General features: G+C 41.5%; 1 protein-coding gene across 23 annotated transcripts in view; it reads left to right on the top strand.

Annotated features, from left to right (window-relative positions):
* The window catches only part of NRXN3 (neurexin 3), a 1,566,790-nt gene that overhangs the window by 1,021,954 nt on the left and 521,601 nt on the right, over positions 1-23,235 (top strand). For 2 of the 23 annotated variants that reach the window (XM_076003830.1, XM_020286125.2), the window contains exon 1: positions 3,805-5,166. The exons of 18 other annotated variants lie outside the window; for them this stretch is intronic. In XM_076003830.1, coding sequence (XP_075859945.1) covers positions 4,911-5,166 — 256 coding nt within the window. In that variant the 5' untranslated portion in view covers positions 3,805-4,910. Of the gene's footprint in view, positions 1-3,803; positions 5,167-23,235 lie in introns of those variants that run through there. 3 more of the 23 variants (XM_012756837.3, XM_012756836.3, XM_012756835.3) reach the window with 3 other exon arrangements.

Raw genomic sequence — 23,235 nt, 5'->3', positions numbered from 1 at the left:
TGTCACCTAAGAGTTCCGGTCTCACACAGACACTGACTGCTCTGACGCTTTCTGGCCTTCCTGTGTCTGTGCAGTCATATTAGATGTGGCTGCAGAGAACAACTTGACAGGTGTCTCCTGCTGGCAGTGAAGTGGCAAGTCAGGGTCCATGCAAGTGAGAAGAGGCCTGTGCAGAGATAAAATGTACAGCATTGTGAGAGACAAGACAATGGGCAGGGCAACTTTGCATTAAGTTCCTAATGCCTGACACATTTAAGTACAATCACAACGCTTATTTTAGAAGCCAGAAGATTCCCTCACACTACTTTATAGCTGAGACACAGAGCAAAACAACACAAAGGATCAGATGGGTAAGAATTCTTATACCTTACCTTGGGACATTCTCCCTGGGGGTGATGATGGGGTAGAGGAGATTTAAAAAAAAACATGGGGGGTGGTCTATAATGCCAAATTCTGAAGTGTGAAGTAATAGAGGGTTTGAATTAAAAAAAAACTGCATTCCATTTAGAAATTTAAGGATCCAAAGAGTAGAGTTATGATTATGTGGGGGTTTATTCAAGGAGAGCAAAGCGTGGTTGTTCCCATGAAATTATTTATACTTTTCAACTTTAAATTTGGGTGAGCATAGCATTTCTAAATCTATTTCTCTTCCTTTCTGTCTTAAAAGTGGGCTCTCATCTTCATCCTGTAGCTGTGTTCTTGATTCCTAAGTGTTCCCTATCAAGGGACCCATTAGAGAGGGGCCAACTCAGGAGGAAAGTGGGGAGCTTTTCATGGTAAGACGAGGGCAGCTGGAATGCTAGCTTCAGGCAGTATTTAGCAGATACCACTGGAGCTAAAAATCTGAAAAAGTACTAATGGACCTGAGAAGAATGGGAATCAGAAAAGACATCGAAGTAGAATATGTTGACTAGAGGGAGAGGCAGGAGGGACAGGAAACACATGAAAAAATTAACAGTGTATTCAATTGGAGGCCATACATTTTCATCAGGATCATTGTGAGATATCTCTTTAGAGTGGAATTAGTAAAATAAACCAGTCTCACATTTGTCCTTTAAAAAGTCTTCTCAGTATTCAACTGTGTCCCCAAATGGGATCAGCCTTACCAATATTCACAACTACTACTTTTGACATTTTGCAAAAAATAAATAGATTATAAGTATGACAAATGAAATGAATAGTTCCAGCTGTGATGGACCAGCAGCATTTCCAGATTTTGTCCTCCATTAAGGATTTATTGTCACTTTGTTGTCTAGCAGAGAATTAATTGGAAGGTCCATCTAAGCTTCCTGTGCATCCTTAGAGTGAAGTCAAAACAGAGTCTCCAACACTCAGTACCAATTTAGAAAAGATGAACAACATTAAATGGAGAGGTGGTGAGCTTATCAGCTCTGGAAATCTTATGTCTCAGGATCAATGTCACTAAAGCCAGACAAAGGAATCAGCACAACTAATGGTATAAGAACATGTGAGTATGAGACTGGCAATTGATTCATGGGATTTGTTCATTCAGCAAATATTTACCGAGCTCCTATTATGTGCTGCCCATTGTTGCACACACACAGGATATAGGGGAGGACAAGATAGCAGCTCACCCTTCAGGGAACTTATGATCTTTTTTGAAGGCAATAGACTGTGAACAAATACACAGATACGATAATTTCAGAAAGTGAAGAGTACCATGAAAGAAATAAAACAGAGTAATGGGAGAGAATGCCTTTCAACTTCAGATGAGGGCCAGGAGGTGACATTTGAAATGCACCAATTGAAACAACTTGGGGAGGAGCCTTCAGACAAGAGGAACTGACAAGACCCTTAAGGCCTTGGGCTGGTAGAGAACTTGGCACAAAGAGCAGAAAGACTGTCTGGGAGACTAAAGGGTAGTAAGTAGGATGGTGTCTGGCAGGAGATGGAGTTAGATAATTAGGCATAAGCTCAGTCCCCTAGATCCCCTTAGGGCCATGACATGGAATCAGAAAAAGCCAAAAGTGCTGTGGGAATCCATCTGGGGAACTAAATTAAGAAATAATTGGATTGCATGAAAATGATCATGGATATTTCAGATATTACATTTTTTACTGTTTTTTTTTGTTTGTTTTTGCTAATAATAGCATAAAACCCTAACCATATCCCTAATCTTTTTGAGGAACTTCACCTTATTTTTCTAGTGAACAAAGAGTTCCATCACTGTGTGTCAGGTGCTATGTCAGATGCTGTGTATTGTCTTCTTTAAAACTCCCAACAAGCTCATAAGGGACGCATTATCCACATTTTACAGAGGAGAAAACTGAGGTCTAAACTGAGTATTCATAAAACCACTCACTTGCCTGTGTTCCTAAGTGCATGTCATGGATTTAAGACATTGTGTTTGTGGGCACACCCAAAAGCATGAAAGACTTTGTCAAAGGGCCACTTCCTGGGAGGCTGTGTCCCGAATAACCCTTAGCGCTGAGAGCCAGGGCACTTAGAATGATTCTGTGCACCATTTACTATATGGGTAGCTTGGAGCTTTTGGAGAACACCACTTGCAGAATACCAAGTCACTGCCATAAATTCTGAAATGAACTTGATATATGACCTTGAAGACAAACCACCTGTAAGCCTGGTATCTTTATCTGTTAAAAACATAATACTACTTCTTCAATATCTCCTTGAGGTGTCTCAAGGATGACTTAGGACCGTTTTAATCCATGTTCCTTATCTTTAGGGGGTTTGAAACGAGAGCAGGGGTATGTAATAAGTGCTATAAACTCCCCTTTTAAAAAGCCACCTAAATACAATATATATGATACAACTTAACCAGCAGTATTATTCACTCCCCCAGCCCCAGTGTAATGGGCTTTTTAACCAGTATGAGTAAGAGGGAGTTAAAGCCAACAAGTCCCGGGTGGAAACGGGCCTGGCTTGAGAGGGCAGCTCGTTGGGTTTGCACCTACTGCTTTGCATCACACATAGTGGAGGGGTGGAGGCCGCCTGCTCCAGAATGTCACTGTTCCCTGGCACAGCCCTGGGTCAGCCCCCTTCTGGAGTCACAGATGGCCATGAGAGGACATGTGCTGCCACTCAGGCTCTTTCCTGCAGGTTCAGTCTGGATGCAAACCCCACCATGCTCTCTCTGGTACTTGGAGCCCAGGGGACTTCATCCACCTGAGGCAGCCCCTCCGTGGCTGCTGTGAGACAGGCTAGCCACTCCTCTTTGGCTGACAGATGTATCCATAGCCTCTTCTAAAGTTCTTTGACCAGGATAGCGGGTGAAGGCGCTAACCGCTGGCTCTCAAATTCCAAGAACGTCCTGTCCACTGGGGAGTGGAGGCTACCTTCTCGAAGGGTTGCCAGCCACTGAGCCCTTGACCTTCCGAAGTCCCTGGCCACCCCTCCTCCTTCAGTTTTGAGAGCCAGGATGCGGATTCCGTCCATTCGCCCCTCGTGGGTGTGGCCTTGGGCACCTTAACCGTGGGAGAAACACGCCTGGAGAGCGGCCACCGGAGCCACCGCCAGGCGAAGAGGAGCGTGCGTGTGGCACCACCGCGTGCAGCAGCTCCAGCGCTCCCCCTGACTCAAGGGGTTTATTTTTACATCTATTTGGGGCTACTTCAGCCTTAGCCTCCGCTGCCTTTAGTTTTCTTCCCAAACTGCAAAAGGTGCTTTAATCGCCCGAGTTTGGATTAACGTGCCTGAAAGAGGAAGGGGGGACGGGTGCTAAAGAAGGCGCAGTGTCGGTCTGTCTGTGGCACTGCACGCGCGCGCGCACACTGCCGGGCGGCAGGCGGGCGAGGGGAGGGCGCCCGGGCGGCGCGCGGGAGGCTCGCGCGGGTGTAGACGAGCGTGTACTGAATGGGGAGGGCCGGGATTCCGGGTGGCTCCGGCCCCTCCTCCCTCCGGAGCCAGCCAGTCCCTCGGCAGAGCTCGGGCCGCACTGATTTGCTCTCGGGAGTGCGGTATTTGCATATGACTTGCCCATTTGTGAATCTGGCTCCCCAAGTCCTCGCTTCACTTCACCTGTGCCTCCCCGCTCCGCGCACTTGGCAGGCGCCCGCCTGCCTCCCGGCCACCTCTGCCGCCCGACGGGCACCTCCTCTCGAGCTCTCCCAGATTTCGCCCACCCACCTCCCTCCGCCCCGTGCAGCAGCGTTGGTTTCGGTGGCTGCTCCGTGCTGGGTTCCTCCTCCTCTCCTCTTTCCCTCCGGTCCTTCTGCTTCTCTTCCTCTGGCTGCGGCTGCTGCTGCTGCTGCTGCTTTGCATCCAGTGGGGAAACCCAGGAAGCAGGAGGCTGCTCCGTGGCGCTTGTCCAGAAAGCTCAGGGTTAACAGCCTCCCTCCGCCGATACTCTCAGGAACACAAGAAGAACTCTTCCACCTGCAACCCCCCTTTGCCTGGCAGTTCTGCATTGCATCGCATGGAAGTGGAAACAGAAAAAGAAAACAAAAATGTTCAAACTCTTTGGATGTTGGGATAAACTAACCTGAACCTATTTGGGTTTCCTGCTGCCTCCTCCTCTTTCTTCGTTTCCACCTTTTTTTCTCTGTGGCTTTCCGAAGTGTGCAGTTAAGTCATCAGACTGGAGGTGCCTAGACATCAGGAGGAAGCCTCGCCGGTCCTCCCCTGCCATGTGTGACATGCCGGGGCTCCCGAGGAGGTTTGCTATACCTGGGTGGACTCTGGAATTCTGAATTTCAGCCTCCGGGAGGGAGGGCTTTGCCTTTTATTATTATTATTTTTTTAGAAGTATCTTTTTTTCCCCTCCTTTTAACTGATTCATCATTGTCTCCAAAGTGCTTATTGCTTCCCTCTTTCCAAAATTCTGGCAACTCTTCCCCCTGCTATGATGGGCCCTTGGGCATCATGAACTTCGTTATTCCTCACTGGCTGGAATTCAAACTGCCCATCTGTAGTGGTCCAGTGCGTTGACCATGCACCTGAGAATCCACGCAAGACGGAGCCCTCCTCGCCGGCCGGCCTGGACGCTTGGGATCTGGTCGCTCTTCTGGGGATGTATCGTCAGCTCTGTGTGGAGTTCCTCTAATGTAGCTTCCTCCTCCTCTTCTTCCTCCTCCTCTTCCTCACCGGGGTCTCACTCTCAGCACGAGCACCATTTCCATGGCAGCAAGCATCACTCAGTGCCTATTTCTATCTATCGCTCCCCTGTTTCCCTTCGAGGAGGGCACGGTGGGTCTCTCTGCTCTTTATCCTTTTAATGGGGCATAGCAATTCCTTAACTCACTTGCCTTTCAGGTAGTGCCAAGGGTGGGAAGAGAACTGCAAAATTGAATTTAAAATGATGAAAAGCATCGCATGCCCATGAAGGAAGCAAATTTCCACTTTCTCTTAAAGGCTAATGTTTGCGCGGACAGCCCCCTACTTTTCTCTAAAGGGTTCTCCTCTCCTTAGCTCCCTCATTCATGGCTGTACAAACACCACACTCTCCCCTTTGCAACCTTGCACTCTCACGCCCCTGCGAAGACAGGCAACTTATCAGACGAGTCCCGATGCTGCACTTTGAGAAACCATTCATTCACCTTGCTTTCACCCTTCCTTTCTCTGTTCTTGTTTGGGAGCTAGTTGTGGGGAAATAGCAGACAGCAAGAATCCTTAGATCTTCAGCCTGAAGTTGATTGAACTGCTGTAAAGTAGTCTGTGTGGTAAAGGTCAGGGCAGAGTAGCTGAGTATAAGAAGGCAGAAAATATAATTAATAACCAGTGGTCATTATTGTTCATTTTGGCAGCTTTATGTCTGCCCACATGTCTGGTGGAAAGAGCAGCTATCGCTAAAACTGTACATCTAATATTGCTAACTACCAGACAGGAAGCATTATGTAAGATAAGGCTAAGTCCATTTATAATTTACACAAGTGTAAATTATAGTAACTTCGATTCCACGATTCCACTGTTTATGCAAATGTTTCAATTAAAGTTTGCATGGATGAATGTGCTTGTTCACGTAATGCAGGTATGATATGTTTTGCTCCAAACAACCCTCCTTGAATAGTTATTGAAGGGAGAGATCTGTGGCTCTTAAAAATATTTTCAGCTCTGAGCAGGCTGCTTCTAAAAGGGCGATGTCTGCAACTAAGGTAAGAGCTCGCTGTAGTAAACTGTTCTAAAGAAGGGAGCTTCCTTATTTGTTTACTATGCACTGCACTCAGAGGGTGAGGAGAGTAGGAAGCACAGAGACAGGGAGACCAGGGAGACCAACTGCAGAGCAGCTCTCTGGGGAACAGGAATATAAACCCCACATGAGGGTCGCTGCCCTAGTTCATGTTTTGAAGACCTATAACATCCAGACCCTGTTCAGAAAGTCGGTTCTTCCCACTGCCTCCTAGCTGTGGGCTTCTGCTCCGTCTGTAGTGTTAAGTGGAAGCACATTGAGAAAATGCCAGCGTATACTCTGGATCTTTTTGACTCTCTTTAAATTTTGTTTGACGGAGTTGTCAAGCAGCTCACAGCTTGTAGGGTTGGCGGAGGGTGATGGTGGAAAGGAGGTGATGCTTGATCTTGATCTGGTTGCTGTTTTCTCTGTGACTCCTGCAGGATCTGGTGTTGAGAAAAAAAGAGAGAAAGTGAGAAAGAAAGAAAGAACCTAATAAACCTAGGACACAGAGCCACAACCACCAAAAAAGCAATTTCACTGAAATTGAAACCATTAGCTCCTAAGGGGGAGAAGGAGTGTTGGGAGTGGAGTGGGAAAGGAAAAGAAGGGAGTGGGAGGTGGGGGAAGCCAGACAGACTATTACTAATAGCCATAATTAAACTTTGAAATGCTCAGCGATAATTAGCTAAATTTTGCTAATTAGTGTAAATGATCAGCCGGGAGAGAAAGATTATGTATTAGTTGGAGGTTACAGGCTGGCAGGGTCTTGATGTTTTCTGTTCAGGATGTGAACAGTTAAAAGCAGCTACTATTAGGTGGTGGAATTTGCAGAGCAGTACTTGCCTAGGGTTCCTCAGTGTCTCCATCTCTCCATCTCTCTCTCTCTCTCTCTCTCTCTCTCTCTCTCTCTCTCTCTCTCTCTCTTTCTCACTTTCTCTTTCTTTCAGCTAAAGGGGTTGAGCTTTGCACAGGTTAAATGTGATTCTTTTCTGTTTAGTTTATTTCTTCAGGGATCATTTCCTCAGACTCCTGTTAATCTTTTTGACTGGTTCCCAATTTGGTTTCTCATTAACCTACATCCGATAAGATTCAATGTGATGGAAAAGAAAAAGAAAGTAAATAAATGGCCAGAGACCCCAGAAAAGGCTCTCAGATCCACCAGAGCTGTAGAGTGCAGTGAACCCCAGGGTCTGGCATGGCTGAGATAAGAAAGCTCATGAATTCAACTCTTCAGAATCCTCTTTCAATCCTGAAGTCCCAACCTATTGATTTGGGACTTGGAGAGTGAATGCATCTATATTAAGTAGGCTCCTTGCATATTTAATTAATGTTTTGGAGCTTGAAATCAAAAGAAGCAGCAATCAACAAAATGCCCCAACCTCTGGCTCCCATCCCACATCCAAGCTGTGACCTTTTGCATCTCTAACTAAGAGGACCAGAAGACCCCACAGAGCTTTGCTAATGCACCTCTCATTCTTACTTGGATTACACTTGCTTTTCCCTAGTCCAAGACAAAGGCCTAGCTAACAGCAATTGTTTTAAAAAGTCTTTTGTGTGGAGGTGTAGGAGGTGGAGCATTGTGAGACTGATGGTTATTACCAATAGTTTACTGCCAACCTTATTCCAGAGTTAAAGGCAACACTCTCTGTTGTCTGGGAAGAAATAAATGCCCTTCATTTTAGTATAAAACAAATCTAGATTCTTGTGTACAAGGACCTTCTTTGGACTCAAGAGAGAATTTTGTGTTTTAACCACTCTTGCTCTCCTTTCCCATTTCCCGAGAAGCCAAAGTCCCCAGAGCTGCTGTTAACCAGTTGTTGCCCACACTCCCCTTTCACCACTCTCCAGCTCTGTAGTGGGATTTACACTATGACAGATGTAAGAAACAGAAATCCTCCAAACAGCTGCTATTTTACCCACGCTTTTACTCATGCTTGGCTCCAATCTTTAGAAAGTCGATTGTTACAGATTTGCCTAAAGTCTTTATCCCAGGGCAGATTAGAGGGTGCTGAACTCCTTTGTGAATTGAGGAGATGAAGACCACACCTATCTGGGGTGCCCCAGATGGTCTCAGGTTAGGATTGTGTTTCAGGATAGAATTAATCCTCTTCTTAGTGTGAATCTATTAGTCTTTCCCCTGTTGTTCAGTTTCTTCTTTTAGGGTCCTCACACCTCATGCATGCTGTCTTCTGTTCAACAGCCAGCTGTCTTCTGTTCAAGAGCTTAACACTTTTTAAGCTCTTACTATATGCCAGGCTGGGTGCTTCTGCTAAGGATATAGAGCTAAATAAGACATTATGATGTTCAGCTAGTGGTAATTTCAGAAGTATTTTGATTACTATGAAAGGTAAGAGCTTCTGTATTTTAAAAAGTTCAGGGAGTGGGTAAGTATTTCAAATAGCAAGCCAAATTAATTAATATAAAATCTAAACATCCTTTATAAAATACAGATTTACATTCTCCTGTTATTCAAGATATCCCTCCAGGCTTTTTATTTTTAATCCTCAGCTTTATTTCTGCACTTATTTATCATGTTTATCAAAGCACTAGGCAGTTTAGTAGTAGAGGATATATAAATAGTAAAATATATTTGTTTGCCAACCTTCAGTTTCATAAGAGAGTTTGTATATTTTTTTCATTTTTCCCCCTCTCTCACCTTTAACAACTCCAGAGCACATCTTCCTGGAAAATGCTTTAATATTGATAGTTTAGAAACAGGTTTCTCTAAGGATTCTAAGTTTTACATGTACCTTACATTTTATCTTCCACAAAATAGCAGACCTTCCTGACTCTTTAGACTTTGGGGAACTAACTGAGGACATAGAACTCTTGGGAATCTCAATTTTAAAAGGGAACATATCACAGTATATTTGCAGGGAGGTTTCTTGCTCAGAAACAGGGGAGTGTATGTTTAGGGGGCCAGATGAGTCCTATTCAAACCATCTTAGCAGAGGTGGTCATAGTGGCCCCCTGGTAACACATGAGGCAGGCATCTTTCTTGGAAGAAACATTCATTGTCACAGAGACCTGCCTCTAAAGTTTTTCTAGCCAGGGGCTTGTTTTGCTTTGATCTGTTGAGCACAGTCTTCTGCTCAGCCAGCTGCTTTCTAACCACTTTCTCTCTGCCTGCCTTCTTGAGATTCAGTGAGCTGAATAATTCATAGTGTTGGTTGACAGATAAAATGATAAGATTTATATGTCTTTGGCCTTGGTGATGAATTAATTAAATTGGATTCTCTTTTCTCTCCTCTAGATGCATTGTTTGTCTTCTCTAAAGTTTGCTGACAGTTGGTGGGTCTGGAGATTAACTTGTTTTTGAAAGAGCACCATGGGACAATGATAATATCCTAGTGTAAATTTCTTCAAGACTTTCGACATAGGTCACTGGGTGGCGTAGAGGTGAGGGTGAGGGCTGCTATATTATACAGAGGTGAGATGAGATAATCTAGGACTCTGAGTGACCTAAGAGGCAAATCTCCAAAGATAAACCTTGAACTTATTCGTACTTCCCTCCTTACATTAGTTTGCTAGGATGGCCATAATAGTTTACCATAGACTGAGTGGCATGCGCAACAGAAATTTATTTTCTCAGGACTCTGGAGGCTAGAAGTCCAAGATCAAGGTGTCAGCAGGTTTTAGGTTGGGCTTCTTGGGAGGTCTCTCTCCTTGGCTTGCAGATGGCCCTTTTCTTGCCTGTCTTTCTGTTTTCTCTCCTCTTTGTGCATGCTTCACTGGTATCTCTTTGTGTGTCCAAATTTTCTCTTCTTGTAAGGATACTCATCAGATTGGATGAGGGCCCTCCCTAAAAGCCTTGTTTCAACTTAATCACCTCTTTAAAAGCCCTGTCACCAAATACACTCACATTCTGAGGTACTTGGCATGAGGGCTTCAATGTAAGAATTTGGAGGGGACACAATTCAGCCCTTAACACTGCTTCTCTTCCCCTAGGGCCCAGTTACTGGGAAAGAAGTAAAGCTGTACTGTTCAGGGAATCCCTGCGGAACTCAAACTTTCACAGTGGAAAAATAAAACCTCAGTGACAATGGTGGCGGTTTACAAAACAGATAAGATGGCGCCTCAAGAGGAAACAAATCTATATACATACATGGGGAAAATGACAGCGGTCAGTTTAGTTAAAACTTGTGTCTGCTTTCTTCTCCATTTATCTCCTCTGACTGAGTCCAGACCTTAACGTGCATGTCCACTGATTCGGTCTGGCTGCAGGCACGTGCTCTGCAGACAGATTCTCAAGTCCACACACTGAGGTCTTCTCTATTTTCCCCTTCTCAGCCCAACCCTCCAGCCGTGGGCTTGACTTCTTTTATGAACTAACTACACTCACTCACTCTCTTCCTTTCCTGAGATGCATGCCACCCACTCTTTTCACATTTCCTCCTTCAGTGAAAGAAAAAACAGGTTAACTAAGCATAAATGACTACATCTTTTTGGCAGCTGAAAAAATGTGTCCTTTTAAAAAGTTATGCATTTCATAATTTTTCTTTTTTTTATTTTTTGCAAGTTCATCTCAAAATATAAATCTGAGGTAGCTTGTCATGATGTTTGGTGAGATGTTTGAGAAGATGTGTTGTCATTTATAAAGCTCTGGTTGTTTTAAATCCCAAGCAAGGCATTCAACTCTTTGGGGGAAATGGAATGCATTTTTAAAAATTTGTTTGTTTCTGTGTTCAGATACTTCTAGAAAAAAATGATTATGAGAATATGTGCTAATGATGATAATAGGTGAATAATGATGGACTTCTAGTGGGCAGTGTGGTGTTAGTTGGGGGTAGGCATGATCAGACAAGATTTAGAGTTGGGAGAAATAGGTCTCTATCTTTATTCTGTCATGTAGAGAGTTTATGAACCTAGAAAGTACTTGGTTTTACTGAGACTCAATTTCTTCATCTTTAGACTGAGAAGAGCAGTAATAATACTTACTATATATATAAAAAACAGAATTGTATGGGAGATTAAACAAGTTGTTCTTTGTACATTGTTAACCACTGTGTACAGGTTAAATATTTTATGAGAAATATTTTCATTGTAATACTGCCTGTTTGAATTCCTTGCACAGAGTCAAGCTTCAGTGTTGAATGTTTGCTGTTTGGTAGATTATGGTTAAAGAACATGCATCTACTAGTTCTCCTCATTTTCCTATCTATAGCAATCCATTTTGCCTTTAAGAGGTTACTTCATTTGCGTACTACTTCTTTGGGTAAACATAGGTAAGGAAACCTCAAGTGTATATTCCTGTTTATGGCACTAGAAGACAGCATGTGACAACAGTCAGCTTGTGACTTTCAGTAACTGTCTTCTTAGGTAGAAATCCATCTCAGGAAAACTTTGGCCTGGAATAACAAATGATGGCAAATCTTTTATTAGAAGCTCAGAGATTTACTGAAGTGGAAATAGAGAGGCCTCCAAGAAATACCCTGAGACCATTTTGGAAATTCAGAATTGGATCCCATCTGTAGTAAACTTATACAGAATTCAGACATTCCTATATGTCCATATAAAACTTATATGTTTAATCTAATTTATCCTAGGAATAAACAGGTCTATTTTAGGATACCTATCTTCAGATCTAAAATTGGAGAACTTCTTTTAATGTAATTTCTTATACTTTTACTTACCAGGACTCAAAGATTCTTGAACAGATAGGGACACATTCCTGTGCTGGAACTCTCAGAGTTGAATTTGTGGAGCCTGAATTTAAAACCAGAATTCTTTTTTTTTTTTTTTTTAAATTTCAGAATATTACAGGGGTAAAAATGTTTAGATTACATATATTGCCTTTGCCCCACCAGAGTCAGAGCTGCAAGTGTGTCCATTCTCCAAACAGTGTGTACCATACCCATTAGGTGTGAATATACCTATCCCCTCCTTCCACTTCCCACCAATTCTTATCGAGAGAACTTGGTGCCAAGTCACACATTTTACTCCTAGTTTTCTCCCTGAACAACTCTGTAACTTTAGAGTATGACGTTATGTTTCTTTTATTGTATTTATCTTTTAACTTTTGGACATTGTTTGGGCTATCTTAACTTTCTAACCTATGCTCTTTCTTTTACCTGTAGTTTTCTGTATGGCATGTAGTGTGCATGTGCCTTAAGACTCTAGCTGGGGAAAACTCTATTTTTCATTTCTTCCTTATTGGTACAATGAGACGGTTGAGTGAGATGATCTCTCCAAATGTTTCCCAGCACTAGGAATGCATGATTCTCTGATTTTTGTATCTTTAAAGACACCACTGTGCATCTTAAACCTATCTGAATTCTACAAGTCTGCCAGTATTTTATAGGTCTATTTTCTTGACGATCATAACAACTTATGCCAAAGCCACAAGCCAGGTTTTCTCTTTTCCCCTCAGTGAGAAGCATTATAATGTGCAGGAATGGCACATTGTGATGTTATAAAGGCCACAATCCAACTTCAGCACAGAGTCACACTGAGACAGGAAGAATACAGCTTTCATTTAAACACACCTTATTAATACTAGAGAGGAGCTGTGTGTTGTGTTTAAAATGCTCTACTGTATTTAGCCATATTGGGGCAGGGGCCAGAATAGCAACTGAGTTTATAAAGAGCAAGTAGCTTATTTCTACTTAGAGTTAGGGTTTTGAGAGAGACTTACTTGGATCCTACACTCACATGTAATGCACACCTACTGTGTGCCAGGCACTCCTCAAAATGCTTTACATCTATGACTTCACTTAATTCTCACTAGCCTTTGACATTAATAAGCTTACTACTGTTGTATAATTAAAAGCACAGAGAATCAGAGAGGTTAAGTGGCTTAACCAAAGTAGTATAATGGTAAAAGCAGGATTCAAACCCAGTTTTAACCACAGAGCTCTTAGGCTTTCACAGTACATTAACTGAAGGAACAAAAAACAAACACACTAAGCTCTTTTGCCAGGAATAAAGTGCACAGGTTAATGAAGCATTCTGATTAATGCAGTTAGCACACCTTTCCAAAACATCTACAAGAGTGTCCAGTTCCTAATAAGGATCCCAGTGTTTGCCAGTCATCCTGAACTCACTGTGACCCAAGGAGATAGTAAATAAGAGGGGCAGACTGACCAAAATTCACAGCTGATATGTGTTTTTTGCATGAATGGATGAATGAATGAATGAATGAGTGAAATGCCTCCTGATCCACTCTCATGTACCAGGAGAGGAGGGATGCTATTTTATAAGAGCTTCGGAGTAATCTCTCCTTAACCAGATTAAGTCCTACAGGTACTGATTCTACCAGTGTTTAACTCTCCTGGCCTTTTGTTACAATTAATTTTGCATGTGATCCTTCTAATAGGTGCCTGGCTTTGTGTGATGAGGTGGAGTTTCTTAGGGTGTTCAGAAGGCTACATTTATCTGGGAGACCCCAGTGTGAGAAAGTGCTCAGATTCAGGATCCCATGGAGGGAGACACTTCCTGGTTAGATTTCACTCATGAGAAAGCAGGAAAGAAATGGCCTGTCTGCTCCCCTGTTGCTACACCCCATCTGGAAGCTGTGACCAAGTTATTAATGAGACATTGTCCCCAGCCCCAGTCCTGACTTCTTGCTTACCAGCTATTGAGTGGCTATAGAAACATAACACCCCTAAAAACCCAGCAAGCCACATTTTCTGAAATACCATGCTACCTCTCCCTTTTTAATATTGTTTCAAAATATTCCTCTCACCCCCCACATGAAAACATAACTGTGTAAACTCCTGAGCGACTTCCCCCAAAACTATGGATTTCAGCTCTTTCTGAGGCAGTCTTTCAGAATTTGAATATAATTACACTCTCTGGGTGCAAATAGTGGTTTTTGCTACATAAGAAACTAATGGAAATGATCTGCCTGTTCCTGTAGTTTACAGATTATATGCTTCAGAACTGGGGATGTATATTTAGGCTGCTTTTCTGTGTGGCACATTAAAATGAAAATGAACTCGGGGTGAGCCACCATGGTTGCTAGGCAGTAAAGCAGGTTGATAGAGCACAGTATTAAACTGAACCAGCATGGCTGTTTTACTTAACATCTATTTGCTTTAGACCTTTGTTATTTGATGGTGTCATAGAACTGGAAGGGGGAGGAGGCAAGCAGAACATGGCTCTCTGCAGAGACTCAAACAAGGAGGAAGAAATAATCAGCCCAAACACCCAAGGGAAATGAGCACTTTTAAAAATTTGAAATTGCTGTACAGAGGACTCATTTTATGAAGAGCATTCAAGACTTGCAGAAGTATATAGGTATAGCCGACATTGTCAGGGACATGAATTTGGGCAGACACTTACCTTCAGAATAGGAGCAATGACTAGCAAAGAGGAACTAACTAGTTTTCCCAGGCTGGCCTTTGCCTCAGTGGTTCCAGACAGAAGACCATCACTCTGGTTGAAGTGAAAATTTTAGAACTTCCACAGTTTATTTAATTCCTGGCCTCAAATCTCAGCCTTATCATGAGCAAGTAGTGATAGGCAGGAAAGGCTTTAGGGCTTCTTTATAATTGATAACTAATAGGATAACTCTAATTGCTTTGGGACCTTGGTTTTAATAAAAGTCTAAAGTCCCTTATGAAAAAACAACTAGACCACAGACAGATAAAGGAAAACCCTCTGGGAATTCTTGGGTTTAATTTTAGCAGCATTCTGATTATTTAAAATGTTTGAAAAGATGACTAAAGGGTTAAATCTACGCTGTTGGGATAATTTGGCCTCCTGAACAATTTGGGTGGAGGAAGGGTCCTGTGGTTTGGATAGCCAAAGTTTTATTGTGTATATATTTTTCCATTAGCCAATTACTGTATATCTTTTTCCACAAACCTATATCATAATGGGATGGATGTTTTTGAGTGTTCCTTCATGTTAATTGAAACTTCTTAGATGAAATAAACCCAAGAAATTAAACCTCTACTTTCACAAGAATGACAATAATATCTATGTTAGTCTTTAATAATAATTATAATCGTAATTGACCACTTTCTATTACTTCTTTCAGTGGACATTTTTTTAAAGGTTTTCGTTCAGTTTACCTCTCCTATGATGCAGGTATAGGTGTTTTCCCATTTTAAAGAGGTAGGCACTGAGGCACAGCAAGTTTGTGTCACTTGTCTAAGGTCATATAGGTAAATACGTGACAGAATCAGGTTGGATATCCAAGCAGTTTGAATCCAGAGCTGTGCTCTCCATATGTAAATATTTATCTAATATTACCTGGATGCTAAAACAAATTCTCAAAGTGCATTTCTTAAATGGAACACTTGACCATTTTTAAAAGGACCTTTTATATTCTATCTAGAGCCAGGATAATTTATGAGGCCTCTGAATATTTTCTAACTTAACAGCTAACAGTACACATTCTATCTTGTGTCAAATTCTTAACCAAATGCTTTAGCTTACTGCATTTAATCTTTACTAACCATCCTTGAAGGTAGGTCCTATTCTAATGATGAATTTATGGGAAAAGAAATTGAGCCTCAGAGAGTTCAGCAACTCATTCAGGTTCTTCCACTTACTAACGAGTTAGTCCCTAGCATCTACTGAACTTGTAGGTCAGGGAATCTGTGCAAATGTAGACCTGTTCCTGGATACTGAGTGTCACTGATCAGAACACTTCTCCATATTCTCAAGTCCTATTATATTATAGAAAAGCCTTTTCAAAAAAGCCTTTGGAAATGCATGCCAGTTCTAGAATCTGCTGACAAAAAATGGTTACATATTCAATCAAGGATCTAAGAGTGATAGACCCCTTCCCCATTGACAAATTGACAAGGGAGCCCATTGGTGGCTCACATTCCTCATTTTTGATTCACTGTAAGAAACTCTTTTCTCAGGAAATTTAGTTTCTAATAGTTTCTACAAGCTCTCTCCTCAACTTATAATTTTAGGCAAACAACCAAACCTTCCTGGTTTTACTTCTCTTACCTGCAAGGGAGTGAATTGTAAGTAATGATCATGAAGTGGCCTGCCCCCTTTGTTTCGCAAGTTTGGTATTCGCCTTTCTATTCATGCTGATTGCCAAAATTCTGACGATGTGTAAGATATGTCCACTCTTGTTAGATCACCTTGAATCTACTTTTATTCTTGGTCCTTCACAGATATGGCAGTAGTTCATTAATTGTGAGGGTAAAACGAATGAAATGAATGTTTCAAGAGTGACAGTGTTTTTTTTAATTTGATCAAATGTGAATGTTTGCGTGCATATGTAGGTGAACGTGTGAGCTCAACAATACAGTATAGCATAAAGGCCTTAATAGCAGCCCACTCAGCTCCTGGCCTGGACTGTTATGATCAGACATGAGGACTAAGCCTACTGCCTGTGCATTTACAGGTGTGTGGTTGTTTCAGCGCCTGCTTCCTACTGCCATGGTGTCATTCATCAGTGCAGTGTTGTCACTGGGCTCATGTCAGCCAGTCAATAATAATCTCGGGAGAGGACAGCTTTTATATGAAATAGGAACTTAAACCTAGAGTCCTTGCCTGGGGGACATTTTGTGTGTGCATTGCTATCCCCAGTATTGAAGACTTATTAGACTGGTTATCATTAAAAATTCTCATTGAGATGATTCTGAGATAGTGCCTCTTCATTTCACAAAGTAACCCCCTATTGGCAAATCAGAAATAGACCCACAGCCTCCTCACCAAGTTCCTCACGCCCCGGAGCGATGCCTCTGGAATAATGTTCTGATGAAGGACTTTCACTGGACTTAAAAGCTGCTTTACATTTGTGGAACTATTAAATGCTAAACCTGCAAGAGATCTTTAGACACCTTTTCCAATCAGATTATTTTTCACGTGAAGAAACAATACACAAGGAGTTTGTGAATTGTTCCCAAATGACACTTTTCAAATTAGGGGCAAGTTGAGGCTAACATACAAGTTTTCCAATTCTCTGTTTAGTCCTCTTTGTACTGCACACCAACGTTAGTAGTTCTCAGGCTTTCCAGGTGTCATCTGGACTGGGAGACTGGGATCGTCTCCAGTACAAACTTGAGGAAGAAATCAGCACAGAAACAGCAGAGAGCAGCACGACAACCCGGATCCTCCAAACACGCACACTGCTTCCTGTAATTGCCACCCCAGAGTGCAGCTCCCACTTCATCTCTGGAATGTCACTCCTCGCAGGGTCCCCTGCTTTCTCTCTGCCCCAGCAGCCTGGGAGGGAGATTCAACGTGCTGCAGTTCAATCACACTGTTTGATGAGAGCTTCTGAGCCTAATTACATGGAAGGTTTTATCCAGTGAAAGGAAAGAGGAAAGAGAAAGGGAGAAATTAAACTGAAGTGTAAATCAGTCAAGGGCTTAGATCCAGCGCTTTCTTTCTTTTTAATCAAGAGTAAAATGAGAGGAGAGTTTTAAGGATCATCACAAGACACCATTAACTACCCGAGGAGCTCTTGACTGAAGACAGTTTGTCATAAAAGGAAAAGTGTACAATCTGTCCATAAAAAGGAAACATTTGAAGGTCGTGCTGCAGTTTAGGAGCACGACACCGAAAGGTAGGACAGTTGGTTTTTCTGCCACTATTTCATGTTTAATACCCCTAGGTAGGCAGCATGTTTTCTTGTGCACATTAGGTGCTCAATAAATATTTTACATCAATGATTTGGTCAATATGTAGTGTGTAGTTGGGGAAATTATATTATTATGTAGGAAAGTATAGTACGTTTTCAATTCATTCAGTAAGATACTACACCTGAAAGTATTCAAACTTTTGGCCAATTTCCCTTTGTGGTTGGTGTAGGGTGAGTACATCCCTCTAAGATTACTGCTATTTGTAGAATGTTTTACAGTGTTACAGAGAAAACTCATGATCTTTTTTAATCTGCAGCACAGCCCTGTGCAAGTAGGACAAGTGGTATGATTGTTGTTCGTTCTGTATTTTTAGCTGATGTAATCAAAACCAAGGAAGCATAAATGACTTGACCCAAGTCATTTGAGTGTTAAGTGACAAAGCAGAAACTGATACCCAGCTTCTGCCCATTGTATCACCCTATATGACCTAGTATCTTGTGTAGAATTTCTGGGCTTTTCAGTATAAGAAGGGTAGGAGAACAGTATTTGCAGAAGAAATGCACACATTTCTGGAGTTCACACATAATTACTGAGTATTTGTAATGAGCAATGTAAGGCACTACAGTGGAAATTGAAACATTGACTTGGCCCTCAAAAGCATACAGTGTGGTTACAAATTCTTGTTTTTTCCATCCCTGCAGGAGCTGCAGCCTTATCACCCAGATAGTTGCAATAATTTCCCTTAACAGACCTTCCTCAGCTTCTGTTTGCCCCTCCTGTCCATGTTCCACCCAGCCCTGGAGTCAAGCATCTGAAATAACAATGGGATTGTCCCAATCTCCCATTGGATTCTTATGGCCTGCAGGATGAAGTCCAAGCAGGCCATGATATTCCCTCTGCACCCAGAACAAAGCCCCTAGCTTTAGGATCTGGCCCCTGATTTTCTCCAACTTCATCTCCTAACATGTCTTTGGCTACGTTGGCCTTCTCACCTTAGACCCTTTAAGTGATCAGTGCCTTCTGTCTGGAATGTCTTCATCCCCACTGTCCCATGGCCACTCCTTCTTATCAGAGCATCAGTCTTCAACTTCAACTTCAAGAGCCCTTTCTAATGACCCAGTCTGAAAACCACTCCTTGAAGTCTCTGTCCAGCACATTACCGTGATTCCTTTCATTGTAGTTTGACTAGCTCATGATGGCTTCTTGTGTGTGTATAGTTTCCATCAACCCACTAGAACGTAAGCTCTGAGAACAGAGACATTGTCTACCTTGTTCATGGTTGTATCCCTAGTGCCTGAAATAGTGACTAGCAAAGAGTAAGTCTCCATAAATATTTGCTGAATGAAAGAATGGACAGATACTTGGCATAGATATCCCCAAATATGGCTCTTATTCAACATTTTAACCTCAATATGCCAGGCCCTTTAAAAACTCTGCAACTTTACATTATACTGTTCCTTTGATTGAGAATCTCTCCTGTTTGGAAGATTTCTACTAATTTCTCACATTACAGCTCACTCAATAGTATTTAGTCTGCTAAGATTTCCCTGTCTCCCATCTGCACAGTGAGTTTGTCAGCCTTCTGTGTGTCTTTCTTCATAGCACTTTTTTCATTGAATACTTGAAATTATTAAACACATATTAAATCTTATATTGTTTTCTAGGCACTGACCTGGATGCCAGGTACTTAAATAAGAGTAAGATTTGGGTCCTGCTTATAAGCAGTTCATGCCTTAGTGGAAGGGCTCACTCTCATTTTATTGATGGTGATTATTTTTCTCACTAGGCTCTGATGAGAAAAACCAGAGGGTGAGGGTAAGAAATGACATATTCATTTTTATATTCTAATCGGTTGACATAGCTCTTCTTTTATAAAAGATACTTGACAACAATTATTAATAAAAGAATTTAGTGAGTGGGTAGAATATAAAGGATTTTAGTGCATGTTATAGCATGACAACCATCGTGAGATAAGTAGAAACTACCTTGGGGATTTAGAGGGTAGAGATATCACAACCAATCAGGTCATTAAAAAGTGTTTTTTGGGAAAAATAAGGTTATATCATGTTTTGAAGAATGATTTCCACAGGCATGCAGGAGATAGGGTGAAATAGTTTTAGGAAAATATCAGAGAGATGTTCAGGGATCAGTGACCCAGTTTGCAGAGCCAGGGGCATGCAGGGGAATATTGTGAGAAAGGCTGGCAAACTGGCAAAGCAGGTTAGGGCTCTTTGTTGAGGGACACTGAATAATAATTATAATTACAATTGATGTTTTTGACATTTGCAGTTTACAAACCAGTGCTGTGAGCACTATCTGATATATTCCTTTTAATCGCTTGCAATTTTATCATTATCACAAGGGAGTAAAAGGGTCAAGGCTGAGAAGTTGATGCTTGAATCTTATAGGAAGACGCTGGTATCTTTTCAAAATGTGAAATTAGTATTGTAACTCCCTTAAAACAAACAAACAAACAAACAAACAAACAAAAAAAAACCCAAAATCTTCCTTCAAACCGAGATAAAATGGTGTAATGTGGCCTTCCTGGTGTGGCCTCATGAGCCCATTTAGCCTCATCACTCACCAGGCTCTTCTGCCTTATTTATTCCAGCCTTGGCCTTCCCCCAGGCATTCCTACTTGCACCCTACATTACTTGCCTGTGCTCATCGCATTTAAGCAATTTCCTTACCTCTTCCTCTGGTTGACATCTACTAAAACCTAAGGTATTTTTGCTTTAGTATATCACTTCCTCTAGGAAGCCGTCTTTCACTTCTTTGAGAAATTCAAATTCCTAGAATATAGGTTCTCATAAACTTCTGGAACTCTTCCTTCTTACACATTTCACAGTTGCTATTTTACATTTGATCGTAAGATCATTTGATTAACGTCTATGTCCTAGTAGATTCATTGACGTCAGATAGGGTTGCTGGAATTAGCAAATAACACAAGACACCCAATTAAAGTGGGCATTTAAACAAACAACTGACTTTGTTTTAGTGTAAGCATGCTTTGTGCAATGTTTGGTGTCTACTTAATCTGTCGAAAAACTTTGTTATTTATCAGAAAGTCACTTTTAATTGGACAGACTATATTTGACTTTGATGTCCTCTACTCAAGAGTCCTTTCTAATGACCCAGTCTAAAAATCACTCCTTGGAGTCTTTGTCCAGCATACCAGCTTGTTTCCTTTTCATCGTAGCTTGACTATCTTCATGATAGCTCCTTGTGTGTGTATGGCTTCCATCAGCCTACCTGAACGTAAGCTCTGAGAGCAGAAACCTTGTATACCTTGTTCATGGTTGTATCCCTAGTACCTGAAATATTTGACAACTCATGTCAGAGAGCATGTGTATTCTTCCTCCTAGTACAATTGCTGGGGTTGCAACAAACAGGTATTTGTCCAATGTTACATGAATAAATACAATGAGTTATTGATAAAATATTCTGGCAGTGCCATGTAGACTAAATTGGGATGACAAAAAACTGAATTTGGAAAGACTAAGTAGCAAACTTTCAAAATCATCAAGAGGAAAGGTGATAAAGACAGGGTGGTGGCATTGAGGCTGGAGGGCTGGAGACATGCAGGAGGAACATTTCCAAGGGAGGGTCAGAATGTCCACAGCTGTGATGGTGTTGCACACCAGAACCAGAGGAGGAGGTGACAGGGCCATTTCAAATGACTGGTGATCAGGATCAAAAACAATAACAAAGATGATAATAAATATAACCCTTCTCATATATAGAGAGCTTCACAACTTATAAGGAGCTCGTAGGTGAAACATCATTCCCCTGTGTGGGAGAACATTGTTTCTGAAAAGATGGCCATTTAATTATCACTTTTCTTTGTAAATTCAGTTACATTTCCTAGTCAATGTAGTTTTTAGTTCAGAGATGTTTTGTCTTCATTCCTGTGTATTTTAAATGGGTTCCTTTTATTTAAGTTCCACATTTTCCAGTACTGAATCCTTTATTTCTGAAGCACCAGGTAATTTTGTATTATGCATAACAAACCTCAAATGCATTTGTGATTAACAGGTTGATTTTGTGTCTATCAGATTTTCGAAAAATGGGCTATAAGTGGCCTATAATGAAATGAGCAGCCAGAGGCTAATTTCTGTGGCATTTCTTCCTGGTACCAGGATCAGGTAGACAAGTCACAAGCACCCACTTCAGATAATAAAGATGTAATTGCAGTTGTTCAAGTTTGGGTTGAAAGCAAATCTTTTCATTCCTTAGCTCCATGGCTTCTAGCTACAGAAGGCCAGATGATCGCATATTCTTAACCAGATGTGTGAAGAATACCAAGGTTCTGTGATTGACAATTCCTCAGCTGCTCTTTCAGAGATCTTGACAGTTTTCCCTCAGCACATAACTTGCCTGTGAGAGGCTATTTGAAAGATCAGGTGTGAAGAGTAAATGACTAGGTAAGTGAGACAATAAAAGGCAGCATGGTTCAAAGAACAAAACTTGGGCTTTTTAACTCCACACACCTGAGTATGATCATCACTCTTTCAATTAGCAGGTTACTCAAGACCAGAGGTCAGCAAACTTTTCCTGTTAAGGGCCAGACAGTAAATATATTCACCTTTGCAAGTTATCTAGCCTCTGTCACAACCACAGCTTCTTAAATCTGCCATTGTAGTATGAATGTCACTGCAGACAGTATGTAAACAAATGAGCATGACTATGTCACAGAAAAACTTTATTTACAAAAACAGGCAGTCCAAGTTTGCCAACCCCTGCCATAGACTTAAGCTTCCTGATTTGAAAATGGCCATAATAAAACCTGTATGACAAGGTTGTTGTGATTAAAAATGTTTATATACACGAAGAACTTAGCACAGAATCAGACGCATTGGTAAGTGTTCAGTAAATGCTATAATAACCAGTATCATGATTATAATAAATGAATTTTAAGACTGCATGAAATCTTCAGTAGTTACAATTTTCTCCTTTTAAAAGGAGAGGAGGATTCAAGAAATATAGGGACTTAACCAAGGTTACTGAAGTCTATTTCCCCACAATCCTGTTCCTATACCATTTCCAGAACGCCCAGTAAATACAGCAGCATGAAGTCGAGCTGTATATTGGGGGGTATTTGAGCATCCCTTCCACATGAGTGCATTGAATATCAACCATGTATATAAGACACTGTGCTATATATTACAAGTGACACAAAGATCACATAAAGTTCTTGTCTTTGAGGATCTAACAGCTTATAATCACCCAATAACTATAATGAAGTAGAAAGTGACAACTATGAAAAGAACGAGTGCCTCTTACATGCCAAACACTGTGCTTATGTGCTTGCAGACATTGTCCCATATGATACCCTCAACAGATTAATTTTCAGGATTTTATCCTCAGAGACTCTGAGGCTCAAACATTAAGTACTCTGTTCAAGGCCAAGTGTTAGTAAGTGCCGGAGCAAGGATTTTAACTTGTTTCTCTGATTGCAGAATGTGCTTTTTACTAGCCACTGGGGAAGACCTCATGGATAAAGTGTAGTTCAGTTATAGCTGTTGCTACATAACAAACAATGCAAAAATGTTGTGTTTGAAACAGACATGTTATTTGCCTGTGATTCTCTGGGTCGACAATTTAGGCTTGACTCAGCTGGTGTCCCTCATGCAGCTGCATTTTTCTGGC

Source organism: Microcebus murinus, chromosome 6 (genome assembly GCF_040939455.1).
Source record: "Microcebus murinus isolate Inina chromosome 6, M.murinus_Inina_mat1.0, whole genome shotgun sequence".
NCBI classification, from domain to species: domain Eukaryota; kingdom Metazoa; phylum Chordata; class Mammalia; order Primates; family Cheirogaleidae; genus Microcebus; species Microcebus murinus.
This window is presented reverse-complemented; position numbering and strand designations above follow the sequence as displayed.